The 18,734-nt window shown below is 42.2% G+C and overlaps 1 protein-coding gene across 3 annotated transcripts in view; it reads left to right on the forward strand.

Annotated features, from left to right (window-relative positions):
• The first annotated feature begins 1,575 nt into the window (after positions 1 to 1,575).
• Positions 1,576 to 18,734, forward strand: part of LOC130206886 (phosphofurin acidic cluster sorting protein 2-like) — a 56,143-nt gene continuing 38,984 nt past the window's right edge. For 2 of the 3 annotated variants that reach the window (XM_056435124.1, XM_056435125.1), the window contains exon 1: positions 1,577 to 1,877. In XM_056435124.1, the coding sequence (XP_056291099.1) occupies positions 1,666 to 1,877 (212 nt within the window). In that variant the 5' untranslated portion in view covers positions 1,577 to 1,665. Of the gene's footprint in view, positions 1,878 to 18,734 lie in introns of all 3 variants that reach the window. The other variant, XM_056435126.1, reaches the window with a different exon arrangement.

The raw sequence follows: 18,734 nt of genomic DNA on the forward strand, positions 1-18,734 counted from the left end.
AATTTAATGCATCTGTTAGATTTAGTTCCTCCACTCCCAGCTTCCTCTTCAACCTGTGTCGCTCAAGTGTGTATTTCTGGCAATGACAAATTATATGTTCTACAGATTCTGGTACTTGACAGTGCTCACATAGTCCTGTTGGGTGTTTATTTTCTAGGTGCATTGTTTTGTTCAGCCTTGTGTGCCCAATCCTCAGTCTGGTTACTATGTTTTCTTCTGCGGTGCTTCTTCTAGATGGCCTCCCTTTGCTAACTTCACTCTGTACAGCAGGGCTATTCAACTTCAGTAGCAAGTGGGCCGAATAAGAAAATCACGGGGGGTGTGAGGGCCGCACAGAATATTGATCAAATTAGCACCCGATGCTCACCTGTGCGAGAAGGATTGTTGACGGGGGGGGGTGCTAGTTTCTTTTGATAATTGTTTTAACTTCTGCTTTGCTGAGTAAAATGTTCGTCTTGTGCTGCCTTTCTAACGCTTGTTTTGCTAGTGTATCTGCTCTTTCGTTTCCTTGTACCCCTGTGTGCTGGTACCCACAAATGCTACGACAATACCCATATTTTTTTAATCGGAACAGTGTTTCATATATTTCATGAATTAAATCCTGCCTGCTATGTGAAGTGAATGATTGTAATGAGGATAGTGTTGAACTAGAGTCTGAACAGACAATGACCTTTTCGACCCGAACCTCCTCTACCCACTGCAGTGCTGTTAAAATGGCCAACGTCTCAACTGTATAAACAGACAGATGATCTGAGGTTCTCTTTTTAACTTCATATCTTAAGTATGGTATGGTGACTGCAAACCCAGTTCTCCCTGTATTAGGGTCTTTTGATCCATCTGTAAATGCTGAAATAAATGATAGGTATGTCGTCTCCAATCTATCCTCCATTCCTGCCATGTTATTCTTGTCTTTAAATGCTTGGGTTTTGTCCAAAAAATAATGATCAACTGACACTGAGGGAAATAGCCATGGTGGTGTAATTGATAGCGGTATTGCAGGAGTGAATGTTATCTGATCCAATGACATATCTTTGGCTAATTTCTCACTGCTCCATGCGAAACACTCCTGTTTGGCCCTGTCTCTTTCCCAACATGGCAGAAGTACTTTTTTGGTTGGATGATTATCTCCAGAATGCCCTTGCAGGTTGGCCCAGTCATTTATAGTTAAGAGCTTGCGTCTCAAATGCAGTGGCATTTCACCCATCTCCACCTGCAGAGCAGCCACAGGTCTTGTCTTAAAAGCACCACAACACAGTCTCAGAGGTTGGGATTGCAACACTTGCTTCTTTAGTGAAGTTTTTGCAGCTGATCCAAATACGACACAGCCATAGTCAAGGACTGACCTCATCAGAGCGATATAAATAGTTTTAATCGCAGACCTGCTGGCTCCAACTTGTAATCGCTACGCAGTATTTTCCTTTAACATAGCGTGTCCATGCATGTACATGCTTCGAGGCCATGTTGATAGTGAAGATGTCCCACCCTGGAAGCGGGGAGGTGCTGCCCCCTATCAGATCAACCGTAACATGCTCCGCCCCGCCTATCAGCATCTCCAGTGTGCATAGAGGAGCTGGGAGTCTGGAGGAGCAGGAGCAGGCAGCACAGATTTCAGCGACTCGCGCGTTCGCCCGACACTCACGAGCTGCTCCCCGGGAGGTGGCGGTGATGATGGCGGCGGCGGCTGTAGAGAGAGGAGGCGCCCGGGCCGCTTTCCTGAACCCGAGCAGCGGCGGTGGCGGACCCGCAACGACTACCCTCCCGGCGGGAGCGTTAGCTGGGGCTGTGGTCCTCGGCTCGGGCTCCGGCAGCATGCCTGTGCCCATGAACCTCTTTGCGACGTGGGAGATAGACCGATCGTCCCCGAGCTGTGTACCGAGGTAACGTTAACAGCGCTGTTTGTCCTAAAGTAGCACATATACACGCACGCACGCACGCACACACACCCACGCACGCGCACAAACACACCGCAATATTTACAAATCACCAGGTTCTTTGATACATATAAAGCTCACGTTGGATGAACAACGCCCTCGTTGACCGTAACGTTAAGAGCAGCAAGCCGACACACGTTTCCAAAACAGTGTCGGGCTAACTAGCAAGGTGGCTAGTGCTAAAGCTATCTAGCAATAGTTTACCTCATGCAGCTAGAAGCGTTTGACTCATTATATATTTATTTATTTATTGGGTGTGCATAACAAAGCAGTTGGCACAAAATTGGCACGATGAAAACAAGTGTAACGGTCTAATACGTACGTCTGCATTTTTATATGTGGTGTACATTGTTGTGTTAACAGTTATTACCGTTATGATAACTAAGCTAGCGTCAACTAAAGTTAAGCTAACGACGTTAGTGGATCGGTCAGAGCGGCTGCTGCCCTTCTGGGTAGTGGCTACGCTGGTAGTTAAAAGCTTTGCATATTACATGCCCCTTTGTCCACGTAGGCCTGTGCTCGAACTGGTTTAACGTTACGTGATGCATGTGCATGCCACCTAGTAGCAACACAGCTATCTATAAATACGCTCGGCTCATAACGAGCAAACATCCGTTTCATCCTTTGGCAGCACTGCGTGTCAGGCTTGTTAGGACAGGCAGCCGCCCGTGCATTTGATGTGCTGGTCATTTTCGTGTTTACTGTGTTGTGACACACGCACACACACACACACACACACACAATGAGACCAGCACAAAACAAAACCACGGATAATGTCGACGCAGCAGCTGAGGACATGCAGAGAGCAAACTGTTTTCATCGCCACCTTTTTGTGAACGCAAATCTCCTCGCAGTCACTCCGCATTGGCTAGGTGTTATTCAGCGGTGCTGCGCTTCAGTATTCATTGTCAGCGAGCAGGCAACTGATGCCACCTGACTACAAACCCTTCGGGAGCTGTGGTTACATTAATCAGCTTTGACCTACATCGGTTAAACTCATTGGGAGAGAAGTGGGCTCGCAAAGGGTTTGGTTTCCTACAGAGTTGATGTGCCTGTGTGCATGCATGAGTATGCATCCGAGTGTGGTGGGAGCACAGCATGGAGAAAAACACAGATGATTTACAGTGATGCCAATCTTTCAACTCTCCGTTCAAATATTGTTCTGTGATTTGAAGCCAACTATAACGAGAGTGTGTGTGATGTGATGCATTGCTCTCAAATTCAGCAGCTCACTGACGCCTTTTTAAATTATTGTGACTAATCTCACATCCTCCGTGACAAAAACTATGAAGAGCTATGATAGTTGTCCTTAAAGGAATGCTCCAGGTTTTCAGGGTACTTTACAAATGGATAAAACTGACATGCAGGTAACTACAAGTGAGCATGCTTCTGATAACTGTACCCATTAAATGTTAAAAGTGTACTGGTTATTTGCATTCCCTCTATAGTGGATGAGTCGCAAGGTGCTGTATTATAGATAAATAAGAACAAGGCTGACACTAGATTATTAATAAGGCACAGTCAGCTGTCATTGTTCAACACAAGACTGCAGTAACTGCCTGATGCAACGTTTTTGTTGTCTTGTAGTCATTTGTTAGATCTGATATTCAATTTAGAATCTATTTTTGCCTTCTGTGTTTTTACGCTCAACTGGTGGGAAAGGTCTAGCGTTGAACCCAACCCAAGGTCTGTTTTGGGGATTCTGCCTTGGCATGCTTTCAGGGGCTGGGACATATTTTGTGCAGCTGTTTGCTCCTCTACTATAGCCTTTAGAAAATGTGGGTGTCCAGCTGAAGGGCGAGGTTTCAAATGAGGACATAGCGCTCTTGGAAATGTACTTTTTTTTTCATTGTGGTACTCAACATTACACATATATATTGTTAATGTAATGCTGTATTAAAAGAAATACATCAATCCTCCTCAACCTTGAAGCCCAACTGAAAGCAATGCTTAAAGGGAAACATTTGATCCACAATGGAAAATATGTTGTCAGCTCTGGTAGGCCCTTGCAGCATGAGCTTTTGGTTCATCACAGTTTTGCTGCTCACAGACTAAACTATGGCACTCGGCCACTAAATTACTTCTTAAAAAACAACCTGGGACATTATCAATGTTGGCCCTTGCTTTTTTGTCTGTTTTGACTGTAAAACAAGACCTAGCTTGATTGATAGACATATTTGTTATTCAAACAAGGTGTATTTAGGGTCCTCTACTACGACTTCGTCGTAGAGGAACCTATTGTTTTTCAAAGGTTTATTATCCTTTGTCGTGTTCAAACGTCGTCTGGCCGCACACGGTACGCCCCAGCAAACTGAAATTCCACATGGAGAAGCAGACTGGTGAAATTTTTTAGATTATTGAGTTTTCATATTCGTTTATAAAAAAATGTCTCTCTAGCGCCCCCTAGTGTGTTCGTACCCACGTTTTTTTCGCCAATGACGGATTGACTTGAAATTTTGCATACAGGTCCGTTTGGACCTGCTCTACAAAATTGCCAATGTAACCCCTAAGCTCCGCCTACTTAGATTTTCCGCCATTTTGAATTTTGTAAAAATGTTTTTGTGCACTTTTTTTCAAAACGCTTTTTCTGATTCCTACCAAAATTTCTGAGGTTCATTATTGGTTCAATTTAAAGGAATAATTTTCAGGAATTGTCGATATCTTATTGCGTTCAGAGGATATGGACCAATGAACATCCAAGGGTGTGGCCTAATATATAAAGACACCTAACTTCCAAATCACTTGGTCTATTTTCACCAAATTGGTAGCCTATGTCCACAAGGACACCCTTAACCTACATGGATTTTTCATAATATTTGAACATTAGGGGGCGCTACAATCAATCCCTGAATATATGCCTTTTTGGCCTTTTTTCATGTTTTTAGGGGTTGTAAAACCGTTAACTCCTCCGAGAGCTTAATCCCGATTCATTCCAAGCTTGGACAGTATGTTCTTGAGACATTTGTCTTAAAAAATCATCGAAGGATTTAAAAAATATTAAACTATGTGCGTTTGCCGGACCGGCAAAGAAACGCCATTCGCCATGAAAATGTATGTTGTTGTAACTCGGCCATACATCATGTAATCTGCTCCATATTTCTCATACGTCATGACATACTGACCCTGAAGACATCCATATGCTATTTTTTTATTATGGTCTTAGCGCCACCTAATGGCAACAGGAAGTTACTTTTTTTTCTACTTGTATACCCTTCTCCTCACAGATTATTCAGATCCCTCTCAAAATATACCAGAATAGACCTAAGACCTTGATGATGCTTCCCTGTGAAGCTCGTAACAACACGTTGTAGTACGGCGAGCTTCTCCATCGGCAAACATTGATCCTTCGCCGTGAACGAATAAACCGTTGTAACTCGACTCCACATCATCAGATCCGTTCTAAACTCCCCATGTGTGATGACACTCCAGGCCTGAAGACATGTGCAGTCTAATTTTTTATTTTCGTGGTAGCGCCACCTACTGGTAACGGGAACAACAATCGTTTTTTCTTTGGCTTCCTTCTCTGAGAAGGTAAATCAGATCAACACCAAATGTGTTACACATGAAGGTTAGACTTTCATGATGCCAGAAGACAAAGCATTTTATGTTTCGTCTAACACTGTTGCCGTGGCAACCCATTCTTCGCGTCAAACAACGAAGGGGCTTTGGAGGGACTAAAAAGGCTCGAAACGTAACTAAACTTAGCACACACATTTAGAGTCAAAGATGTAGTTACCTGATATGATTTGAAAGCTTTGAAATGCCAATATGGCTCAATAGCGCCCCCTAGACTGTATTTTATGTTCAAAAGGCCACGGTATTTGCCCCCAATGACCGATTACCTTGTAATTCATCATACATGTCCGCTTAGACCTGCTCTAAAAAAAATTACCTTATGACCATAAGCTCCACCCACTTAGATTTTCCGCCATTTCGAATTTTGAAAAAAACACATTCTTTTCAACTCCTCCAAAACGATAGTTGCGATTCAAACACGACTTGTTGTGGTTCATTATTGTTTCAATGCAATCAAAAATCTTTAAAAGATTGTTGATATCTCATTGCGTTCAGAGAATATGAACCAATGAACATCCGAGGGGTGTGGCCTGATATTTAAAGACATCTAACTTCCAAATTAATTGGCCAATCCTCACCAAATTACTAGACTATGTTCATATGACATCCCTAAAGATACCCTAATTTTTACATAATATTTGAACATTAGGGGGCGCTACAATCCATCCCTCAATATATGCCTTTTTTGCATTATTTTCTCATGTTTTGGGGGGTTGTTAAACAGTTATCTCCTCCTAGAGCTTAAACCCGATTCATTCCAAACTAGGCCAGTATAGTCTTGAGACCTTTGTCTTCAAAGATCTTTGAAAGATTTTAAAAATATTAAAGTTTGTGTGTTCTCCGGACCGGCAAAGAAACGCCATTCGCCATAAACATGTAAGATGATGTAACTCAGCCATACATTATCCAATCTGCTCCATATTCCTCGTATGTCATCACATAATGACCGTGAAGACATCCATATGCTAATTTAAAATTCTAGTCATAGCGCCACCGATTGGCCAAAGTAAATCAGCCTAAAAAGCATGTTGCCCTTTTGAGGCCTTTATCATATTCCAAAAGTTGTCCAATTTGAGATGCATATCAGGCCTGGCGAAAATCCCGATATTTTTAAGGTTTCGCATTTTTGCATATAGACATTTTTCTCTAGCGCCCCCTTGAGGTAGAAAGCGAATACCCTTTTTCAACAATGACCGATGGACTTGAAATTTGATATACAGGTTCACCTGGACCTGCTCTACAAATAAGTTTATGGTGACCATCAAATGTGCCTTCTTAGATTTTCCGCCATTTTGAATTTTGTAAAAAATATATTTTTTTCACTTTTTTCCAAAACGCTTTGTCCGATTAATCCGAAAATGTCTGGGATCCATTATTGGTTCAATGTCATCATAACTACTTAAGATCTTGTTGATATGTCATTGCGTTTAGAGAATATAGACCAATGAACATTTAAAGGGTGTGGCCTGATATTTAAAGACACCTAACTTCCAAATTAATTGGCCAATCCTCACTGGATTACTAAACTATGTTCACATGACATCCCTTAAAGTACCCTAATTTTTTCATAATATTTGAACCTTAGGGGGAGCTACAATCAATCCCTCAATATATGACTTTTTTTGCATTATTTGCTCACGTTTTGGGGGGTTGTTAAACAGTTTACTCCTCCTAGAGCTTAAACCCGATTAATTCCAAACTAGGCCAGTATAGTCTTGAAAAATCTTTGAAAGATTTAAAAAATATTAAAGTTTGTGCGTTCTCCGGATCGGCAAAGAAACGCCATTCGCCATTAACATGTAAGATGATGTAACTTGGCCATACATTATCCAATCTGCTCCATATTCCTCGTATGTCATCACATACTGACCGTGAAGACATCCGTATGCTAATTTTAAATTCTAGTCATAGCGCCACCGAGTGGCCAAAGCAAATCAGCCTAAAAAGCATCACATTCACATGTAATTTACATGACAAGGTCTAGACTTCACGTGGATACACATGATGCATGTATATGTTCAAATTGTCACAGCGCCCCCTGCTGGCAACCCTGAACTCGCTCAAATCTGCTCCAAACTTCTCATGCTTAGTAGAATTCACGGCCTGAGGATATCAAGCCTTTTTTCACTCAGAGTCAAAGCGCCACCGACTAGCAAAGTAAAATCAGTGTCGCGTGACAAATGGTCAAACGCCCGAACGCCGTGCATGCGCTCTCGGCCGAGGGGGCCGGCGTCCGGCCGGCACCCCCGACGTGCGAAGCAGGAAGAGGACCCGTTCATCGCTACTTGCAGCTTTAATTTACTCTTGCAATTGTATTGATTGCTTGTTATATCTAAATGCTACCATAAGCTTGCAAAAATTTTTTTATTGCAGAGTGATACAGTATTTGACTGTTTTTCGCCCTCCAGCCAAATGTTGTTCTTCCTTAGCAGGCCTGTAGGACTGTGTTTGTTTCAGTACTGCCATGCCCGCAGTCTGCCACCCTCCAATGTTTCTAATGCCACATGGTGTTAGTGATACAGCTCATTTCTTAGAAGCTGTTTTTTTTTCTTCTTTCGTCAACCATCTTCTAAATATCTGGAGGGTGTGCTGGGAGCGTAGAGGGTTCATCCCGCTTGTCTTGCATTTCACCTGAAACAAATTGGTGACCAATGCTTTGGGAATGTTGCTGAAAAACAAAAGACATCTTTGGTAAAAAACGCACAGGAAGGATTGCGTATGTACTAGGGTTTTAGCGGTAAGGCATGCGTTAGATGGACATGTGCAATCAATGAATGAAAGTATCTTTTTAACTGTTGCTTTGCTGGGATTTTATACTGTGATGTGGCATAATTTCCCACTGGGACAAAACGCCTATGTTAACGTATCTATTTGTTGAGGAAACGATTTGATAATTGCAGGAATGACACAAATGCAAAGGTCAAAATACTGCGATGTTTATCTACTCGCGATACAGAATGTGTAGCAGCATTAGAAGGCTGGCTTTCGTACCAAGTTCAAAGATCTTTACAACTTGGTGTCGAAAGTTGTGACCTTTACCCTCATCACTAACATGACAGTAGCAACTAGGGATGGGTATCGTTTGGGTTTTTTCCGATACCGGTGCTAAACCGGTACTTTTAAAACGATATCGGTGCCTAAACGGTGCCTGAACCGATACTTTTTTTTTTAAACGCACAATGAGGACATTAAAAACCTCTTTGGCCATATTCCCTGTAGAAGCCGTTATCATGGAGCACTGACAAACAACGGATATCAGACTGTTAATACACAATATATGTTCTCCATTATATGATGTGATATGTATTGTCATGTGCAGACTTTATAGGGTTAATCCTGTCACTCTTTTGATGGGCAAAGAGAACAACCAATCAGAGGTACTGAAGATGACACGTGACAAATAAAGTTTTGCTTCTGACAGCGAGAGTTACACTGAAACAAAGTGATGCCCCACGGTCTTTATTCCTCCGTCATTATATTCCCGGTAACACTGGGTATACAGCCGGGACCGCTGGACATCAACACATCTGCTAGCAGACTGTCACGCTCGTAGCTAGCGCTAGCTACGAGCTAGCTTAAACATGGTTATAATGGATAATTTATTATTTCTTGGGCTACTTTTATGAATGCAAGACTTGCAATCAACGATACGGTACTAATCTGAGTTAAGGCTGCTCGTCATCATCGGTCTCCACGTGTTCAGGGGGACCGGTGACTGTCTCCCCATCGCGCCCAGCCTGACACTGGTGTGCTCGACACGGGCTCACGTAGTCACACACGGCGCAGCCTCCGCTGTCAAACTTAAATATGAGAGGCTATCGTAACCTGCTGACAGGGCGGCGTCACCAGAGAAGTTCACAACAATAGTTTTTTTCAATTTCAATCGGCTCAGGCACCGGAAAGAAACACCGAAATGTGCGTTGCGTTTCGGTCCGGGTAATACCGGTTGTATTGGAACCGGTACCATATTGGCACCGGTTTCCGGTACCCAACCCTAGTAGCAACTGAGCAATTGTGTCTCGTTTAACGTTCAACCTCGCCAGTCTTGATTGGTAGTAGGAAAGTTGTGACAATGACCCGTTTACAGGCTTTTAAAATTAACTGAATGGATATTTTCAGTCGATGGAATTTTTTATTTTCCTTAATATATGTTTCTAGCCTTTTAAGTTTGACCGTTTGGGTTCAGAGATGTGAAGAAATGGCAAAGGTTTTGTCACAAGCTACAGCATCCCAACATTCATGTATGTCCCAAGATGAACTTGGTCTCTTGTGAGTGGCACAGCTTTATCTGGATGGTAATTGAGTGCACTCTGCAGGCTCTGGTCAGATGTTTGTTTTCATCTACCCAAATCCTGTATATTGGATCAGATTGATGCATGCTGTCTGTGTATGTCAGCAAATAAATAAAATAAAAGTCATGCCTTGACTGGAGCCACAATATGGTGTTCTTTTTTTTTCTAGGTCAGTGACTATGAAGTTATCAACCTTAAGGCTTCACATCTACCATATGCTGCGATGCACACAGCTATTTATAATATCTGGGAGGTTGAATTGTAAGCATGCAATCTCCAGTATCATCGCTGGCCTTAATCTCTTTGATTTAATGTCTTATTCTCTGTTTGTTCATTTTTTAACCAAAGATGAAACCATTAACTCAGGATGCAAATAATGAAGGCGTGTCAGTCAAATAGGATGAGTTTACCGCCCCTTTTCAGCCCCTTGCTAACCCCTCCATCGCAAGGCTCGGATATTGTTTCTCCAAGTGGGTTTGCTGCAGTAATCTCATTTTATAACGGGAAAAGAAGAGCCAGTAATCTGATGTTGCACACAGACACCGTCTGCTTAATCCGCTGCTTCCTTTTGCAATCATATACAAGGCCCATGAGCCTTCTCCGGTGCCATTCAGGATTGTGACGCAGCACACAGTGTCCATCTGCGTGTTTACAATCTTTGTTTCGGCCACAAAGTCAGACATGGAACATAACTCTCTCTGCGATGTTGAAGTCAAAGATCTCCTTGTGGTCAGGTCACTTTTCCTCTCCTACTTAACGAGAGTTTTTTTTTTTTTATGCTGATTGTATTTCGGGGCTGTACCAGAATACAATTACTGTTACTCAGTTGCAGTCCAGTGTTCTAAATGTTGCTGATGATGAACTAAACTCCACTTACATCCAAGAGCTACCACGCACTGGAGCCACACTACAATACAAGCGTTTGACTTCAGGTACAGGAGTTTGATAGATACCTATACCATAGATAAATTAACATGTCCCGCTCTATACACTTTCACTTAAAGAGATAGCAGAACTCATTGTAAAGTGGCTGCAGCTAGATGTATTAAAGTAATGGGAATGGAATTCGAAGCTGTAATGTAATTGCTTTTTAATAGGAACATCCATTGTATGGAATTAAACAATTTTGGATTATGTAGTCGTTTTTTGTAGGTCCTTCTTAAAATATGTTGGTAGGTTTTGGAAATATGAATTGATAAGTTCTCGTTTTTATGTTATGCTATCCTTGAATACAATCGGCCCTAACTTGGCTACATGCTCCACTATTCTGTTCACACACATTGCTAACAGGAGACTAATCAGCAGGAGCCCCCCCTTTTTTGTTTTTGGGTTCACTGTCTGAAATGTTTCAAAATTCACATGGTTTCCCTCTGTCTTCCTGGAGAAAGAGGAATTTCCTCGAAACATTATACATTCCTGGGTACGAGAGGGGGGGGGGGGGGGGGACTGCTGGTGCAGCTGAAGCCAGGTTCCTGTGCTCCGCCCTCGGCCCCCTTTTGTCTTCTGTTGTGGACCACCTACCTGCTCTTTCTAGGAGGGAGGGCAGGATTGGAGCCGTGGATTGCCCACGCTGTTGACAAGTTTTGCTGAACTGGGTGTCACAGCAAATGTTGCTGAGCGCTCATAGTTGAAGTCCTAAAGAGGAGAACGGTTTGTTTTCCCCTGCCTGGACCTCTGAATAGGAGTGGTTACCCTCTCTGCGACTAGAGAGGTCCAACTTCCTGTTCCAACAAGTGAGGCAAGGGAAGCTGTCCTCCGACATCAGGAGGATCCTGCCAAAATAATTGCTTTGGAAGACAATGTCTCTCTGCTCATTTATATCTTGTTCTTGCTTTACTTATTTCCCACCTCTCCCATTCAGGCATTTCCTGAGCTGTATGTGCCAGCAGCAACACAGAGATTATTTCAGATACAAAAAGCACAGTTGCGTGGATGAATGAGAGCAGATGACACGATCATTTGAAAACATCAGGCATTTTTATCATGGCAGTCAGAGCTCCTGTGTCGTATTCTAGCAGGGTCTACACTTGTAAACAAACACAGGTGGAGGTGGGTTACTAAATTATTCAAAAAGGAAATGGTGAAAAGCTTAATGTGGTTGTGTATATCCCATTGAGCCAAATAGGGCTTCTTCTTTTAATGACACAATTATTGCAATCCCTATGCATGGACCATCTATCTAATCTCAATGATGTGCTCATTAACCCCAGTGGAAATGTTGCCCGTGTCATGGCCAAATAACACCCAGAGAAGAATAATCAACACTGCTGTGTGGTTGACGACATAACAGTCCCTGGAGTGTCAACTCTCAAATAGCAATGAGCTGGATTCCCTGCCCACTTGTCTAATCACAGATTAAGGAGTCTGAACTGTCTCTAGTCCTTTTTCTGGTCATGTTCCTTTTTTAGCCCACACTACAATCCGTACCAAAACTCCAGGTTTTTTTTCATGGACGGCAATTTGGCCCTGTTCTGGATTTAAATGAAACTCATGTTCCCGTGATTAAAAAAAAAAAACATTTAGTAGAAGGTTCAGGGCTTTGCTGAGTGCACTCGACCAGAACTGTCTCTGTCTGTCTGTCCGTCCTGATTAAGGAGTCATGTCTCTGTTGATTTCATGCTGGTGTTTCTATTTTAGACGAAAGCTTTCCAACTGTAAGGCGGCTCTTCTCAAGTTGTAAAGCGTTTGCTATTTGGCAGCATACTGCTAGCTTTGATCATTACTCTGGCCTAATTAGTGTCACCTTGGCATCATTAATATTACAAATGCCACTGAATGGATACAGAAAATATCAATTTCCAGAAACTCTGAAGGAACTGGAGCTCGAATACATTCAGCAGATTAATCATTTGGATATATTTTGCCAGATGGATCTAGACTGGGAGGAGTAGTCTAAAAGCATTTTTTTTTTGCCATCCATAGACATTGATCTTCTCAAATAACAGTGCCAATGCAGTATAATTACTTGCGACAGCGGTTTTAAGAGCTGCATTTGTGGATATTTCTGCAATGCGTAGGTAACCTTCCTTCTGGGAATTTCTTGCGTTTTGTTGTTGTTTATTGCTTTATCAGCAAAAAAGGCAGTCATATTTGCTGATGCTGAACATTGTACATTTATTGATTGCACAATTCCCTGTTCTCAGTAGCCCCAGAAAGTAGCTTTGAGTTGGAGTACAGCTGCATGCAATCGTTAGTACAGGTAATCCCCAGCATGCTCTATTCCTAAAGCTCTATTCTCTAATCTTGATTGCTCATGCTTGCATGTGCAGTAACCTCTTTACTATAGAAGTAAATACAAATACATGACAGATTTTACTTACTGAGGTCTGCTCTATTTTGTATAAAACCTCCGATCAACGATGAGAGCCGAGAGATGGGCATGATCGTGGTGGCTGCATGAGTTAAAGGGCAGGCGTAATCTTCTTTGACGTTAATCAGATATGGCAGCATTACATATGTATTGTGAAACTGGATTGATCTTTGGATAAAATGTCAGCAATTAAACTCGAAGGTAGTGCCTTATTTTGCTCAGTTTCACACCCTCTAACAATGTGAATGGGAGTCTTTGCTGGCTCTTAGAATTGGAAAATAAGTAATGTTTTTGATCTGTTCAATTAGATTTTTTGCCAAATGGTATTCTGACGTGTAAAACCTTCTAGGTTGGCAGAGATCTGACAGGCTTTCAACATCTTTGTCATTGTATTTTCATTCCTTTTCCAATTCATCCTTTTCATCAGGATGAATTGGAAATTAGAAATGTTCATCTTACCCTGACATGATTCTACTTTCCTAACCGTTTCCTAGTAGTAGTAGTGCTGCAAAGTAATGGCAGAATTTATAATCACACTTTTCGCAATTTTTATATTGACTTCCTATGCATAAACCTAATGACTAAATAGCCACTTCTTTAACACTGTTTTGTGCTTTTTTTTCAATTAAACTTTCCTCACTCAATTGTTTTGTACTCCCCTGGTCAGTAGACTCGAAAGATAAATTGTTTTAAACACGCCTCTGCTCTTGAGCATTTCATCCTCCCAGTAGACTACAGGCAGAGGAGCATTCCTACCAGTCAGACCGTCCACCTTAATAGGATTATAAAGCAAAGTCATAAACTTGTCAGTGTTACCTGTCTCGGTTGGACTGGTTATTGCAGACTCCTTATAAAGTCATTGGATACAACGAGCATGAACTTGAAGACCAACTCTTGGCAAGAGGACTTCCTGTAGGTTAAAGTTAAACCAATATGTTCTGTTAAGTTATGATGTTACTGTGGCTGATCTTTCCACGGTTGCTCACTTTGACTCAGAGTTTTCTGTTAACACACCTTGTTTAGCCTGATCTTGTCTCGCACGGCCACTGCAAATACGGGCCTGCCGGCCACATCAGTTTGTGGTCCGTGCCCAAACAAAAGAGTTGTCTCGCATGCGAAAACCGCAACAAAGGATGACGCCATCGCACTACGTTTCTGAAAGTGATTGTGACATCATTGACTGAGGTAATGAATGCAGCACATGGTTGACTTTGCGATTAAAGAGGCTAGAGTGTTGAGAAGGAAGCAGGAAGTCGTCTGATAATCACGTCTGTCTCACATTTAAGGCTGCCCTGTCTGTTAATTTGGCCCTGCGTCGGTATAACTGGGAGGCTGTCTTTTTCAGTAAGTGCTTGACTTGGTGGTTAATCATGGGGACAGGTTCACTCCATTGTTTGCAGTTTCATGGTGCCATTGAACTCCAAGCTTTTCTTTTGCCTTTCCTCAAACAACCCTTTCCTCTGCCCTGTATTTCTCAATACACAACGTGCTTGCACACCCTTCATTATCAGAGAAAAGTCTTCTACCTCCCACACAAGAGCATACTGGTCAAACCTCTGAATCACACTTAACTTTTGTTTTCAAATGGGCGTATAGGGAAAGCACAAGCTTAAATCACTAAACGGGAATCCAATCTAGCACTGAGCTCTAATGCACCGTCCCTGTGTAGTATTACATTAAAAAAAGGGCTGGTAATCCTGTCGGCAGTCGATGGGGAGCCTCGTGACCACAGAGTTCACAAAGACCATAATACACAGTATTATGAAAGATATCGGTACAGTTATCACATCCTCTTCTTTAGCATTCTCTGAAACAACCGGTTTATCTGCTCCGCAATTTTCCTTTTCAGAACATGTCCCTCTGGCAGGTTTCTTACATGACTGATAACACGTCCCGTGCATGTGTCTGCACCAGCTGGCCCAACAAAGCTATAATCCATCCTGGCAATGACTTGACAAAAACTAAATGTTGAATGAAGGATATGAAAAGGCTAAAGGGATGTTGTGTGGTTGCATCTTAATTACCAGAGCCAGATGAAATAAGTTCTGTTTATCATTGCTTTATGGCAATAATGTTACTTTTTGTTTTGTTTGTTACAATTGTTGTCATCTTTTTACAGTTTAGTGCCACATGCTCTTTATGGGTTCATGATGGGGCTGCACCAATTATAAGTAATGTATGATTGCTTCATTCTCAACTAAACAATGTATATTTTTCTAACTATAAAACAAGGGATTCTCTGTCTGTCTGCGTGCTCTTTGCATATCTCGAGAACTGCGGCTCCGATCTTCTTCACACCAACGGTAAAGTCTGGTGGGGCTTTTCCCCCAGTGGTCCAGACTGTAGGCCTATTTCACGGGTGTTTCTGACCATGAGCAGCCGCGACTTGGGTGTGTGACGCAACCATGTCATGCAGGTGTATTGCTCAGGACCCTGAGAAATCTCAGTGTCTGGTGGGAAATTGTTTGTGCGAGTGGTTTTCCTGCAACATCACAGGCCAGGCATGCGGTCTGTTCTGAACAGGCATGTTTACCTTCGCATTGAAAATGCGGAAGGTAATGTTTTGATCGCCGTGTATTTATTTATTTATTTGTATGCGTGTTATTCGCATAACAAAAAAAGTTTTAAACCGAATCGCATGAAATTTGGTGTCCTAATTGATACATTAAAATTTGATTGCTATTGTAGGGGATTTCAGATATGTATGTGTTGCACACTTGGACATATGACATCCAGGCGTGTATGGTTTTTGAACGGTTTATATCAACTCACTGAAAACACAGAAACAGAACACACTCAGCAACATCACTGCAGGCTGTGGATCTCTACTGGCTAACTACTAACGGAGGGTTTTCCCTCGCTTTCATCCAGAAGGACCCCTGAGCTGACCTGAGTGCATGTACCATTGTTTACCCGTCACACACATGCATACACACACCAGAAGAATAAATGACACAATTAACAATCAATACAATAAAATAAATATCAATGTCCAGTGTTACTGAGGGCCCCACATATGGAACACATCTGCATTATTCATTTCCTGGAACTCTTGGGGAAATCTATTTACAGGACTTTTTTTAACATACAAAAGTCTGACTTATTTTTATAAACTCTTCCTTGGTACAGTAAAAATGTTTTAATGTTAGCATAATTTAAGCTAAATCTCAGAAAAGATCTATAAAGATACAAAATCACTTCATTGTTTACTTTTATATGTTCGTGTATGATTTGTCGACATCTTATTTTCAAAACCGTATGTTGTTTCACGTGGTTCTTTCCGCTAACTTTGCAAAACCGGATGTTGTCACTTAAATCCTTCCGCTAACTTTATCAAAACCCTCGCGCGCTCCCGATCGAATGTGTTTACCGTGAACATCAGTCTCTAGGGGCAGACATGTGAGTGTCGGCTGAGTTGACCCAGTCATTCAACTCTAGGGACGGGGACGCCGCTCGGTGCGTGAGGATCCCCTCGTGGACCTCTGACCTCTGCCGGCCCTCGCCGGGCGCATTGTCTCCGTTGCGGTGCGCGGCGATTGAAACGTCTGATAGTTCTCGCAGATGTTACATCATCTGATCGGCCGTTTTGAGAACGCCGATCAAAACCGATAATGGGAATATCGGCCGATATGGATCGGCGCCGATCAGATCGGTGCATCCCTAATGCAAAGGTCTGTTCGTTTTCAGGCATTGTCGGCTACTTTTAACCTCTGAGTTATGTTCTTATGGTGAGCAGTAGGTTAAGAGTCACACATAACTTGACAGTCACAGCAATTAAGCGATATGCCAAATTAATTATTTCCTCTTGTTCGTTGTGTACCTCAGTCACAGCCTCTTCCTCCTTCTTCACTTTTAGCTTGAGAAGATTTCATTCAGGGAACTAGAACGGGCACTCGGTAGAGCGCATACCTTCGCATATCACAAGATTGGGCATTGAATTATGAACATTTTGGCATTAGTTGCATGCCAATTGGACAAAAATGTATCGTGCTATGGTAAAAAAAAAGATTTAGACCTTTCCATGACCTTGACCTTTGACCCGATTGATCCCAAAATCTAATCAAATGGTCCCCGGATAATAACCAATCATCCCACCAAATTCCATGTGATTCAAGAAGATTTGACCTGTTCATGACCTTGACCTTTGACCCGATCGATCCCAAAATCTCATCAACTGGTCCCCGGATAATAAACAATCATCCCACCAAATTTCATGCGATTCGGTTCAATACTTTTTGAGTTTTGCGAATAAAACGCATACAAATAAATAAATACACGGCGATCAAAACATAACCTTCCGGCATTTTCAATGCGAAGGTAATTAAAGCCCAACCGGGCCATCGGGCAAACAGATATTTGTGAACGCCTCTGGATCCCCCAGGTGTGTGTGTGTGTGGGGCAATTGAGATAAGATAATGCACCATCATGCTATAAAACCCACAATCACAGGCCTCTTATCTGAAGACAAATATTTGACCACTGCTGTTGAGTGTGCTGCCTGATAAGTTGTTTTGTTTGTCCAGGACAGAGAAAAGGGAAAGGATTGTAGCGTAGCTCCCCGACGCATCGTCTTTCTGAACTACGTCTAACGCTCTGCTCCCTTTCTGTCTTATGGCATCTAATAATGTGTCATTAAACAGAATGTAAACCAATATTCATTGCTGCCTATATAAAGTGACTCGTATGGTAGAGGTTTAATGACACTTGTTCACACACTTAACACCAATAGGAGCACTTTCCACCTCCCATAGTTTTAATTCCGTCACTTTAAGCAGTATACAACAAAAGGGGTAATGGCTTTGTAACCTAATGGCCTTGCTTTGCTTTAGAGGCTGAAGAGGTCAGCAGTTAATGTGCGGCACAGCGAGTGTCTTGGGCGCACTAATGGCTTAGATGCAGCAGCACTACTTACACCGCTGTGAGTGATGCCATATTGGTGAAACCTGTTTGCTGCAGAGTGCTCCGGAGCGGTCAATAACGGTTCACTTTGACATTATATGAAACTCGGCTGTTTTGTGGTCGTTTCAGTAATTGAAGATGTCATGTAGAAAAAAAGATGGACATCAATTCTGATTCCTGCATTGCCTTAGAGCTGGTTTGACCTCCACCTGTGACATAATTTTATCTAAAATGATTATTCCCCTCACAGTTTTGAAGGTTAAATGTGAGCCGAGTAGAAGTCCTACATTAAACGTATTACAAATGTACATGTAGTGCCTCTGCAGTAAAATATCCCCATGTGACCGATGTATTATTACTGATGTGTAAACAGCATTTTACTTATCGAGCTGGAGTTTTTCAATTCAGTTTATTTTGTATAGCCCAATATTACAAATTTGCCTCAGAGGGCTTTACAATCTGTACACATAAGACATCCCTGTCCCAGGACCTCACATCGGATCAGGACATTTTTTCCAAGAAATAGAAAAAAAGCTTTCACAGGGAAAAAAGGGAAGAAACCTTCAGGAGAGCAACAGAGGAGGATCCCTCTCCCCGGTGGACAGAAGCAATAGACGTCACGTGTACAGAAGGAAGCATTACAGAGTTAAAACACATTCAATGAGTGTGACCGAGTGTATGAATAGTTGGTAGTAGGCATGGACCACGATCCAGATTTCCATGATC

This window comes from Pseudoliparis swirei, chromosome 17 (assembly GCF_029220125.1).
Source record: "Pseudoliparis swirei isolate HS2019 ecotype Mariana Trench chromosome 17, NWPU_hadal_v1, whole genome shotgun sequence".
In the NCBI taxonomy this organism is placed as follows: Eukaryota; Metazoa; Chordata; class Actinopteri; order Perciformes; family Liparidae; genus Pseudoliparis; species Pseudoliparis swirei.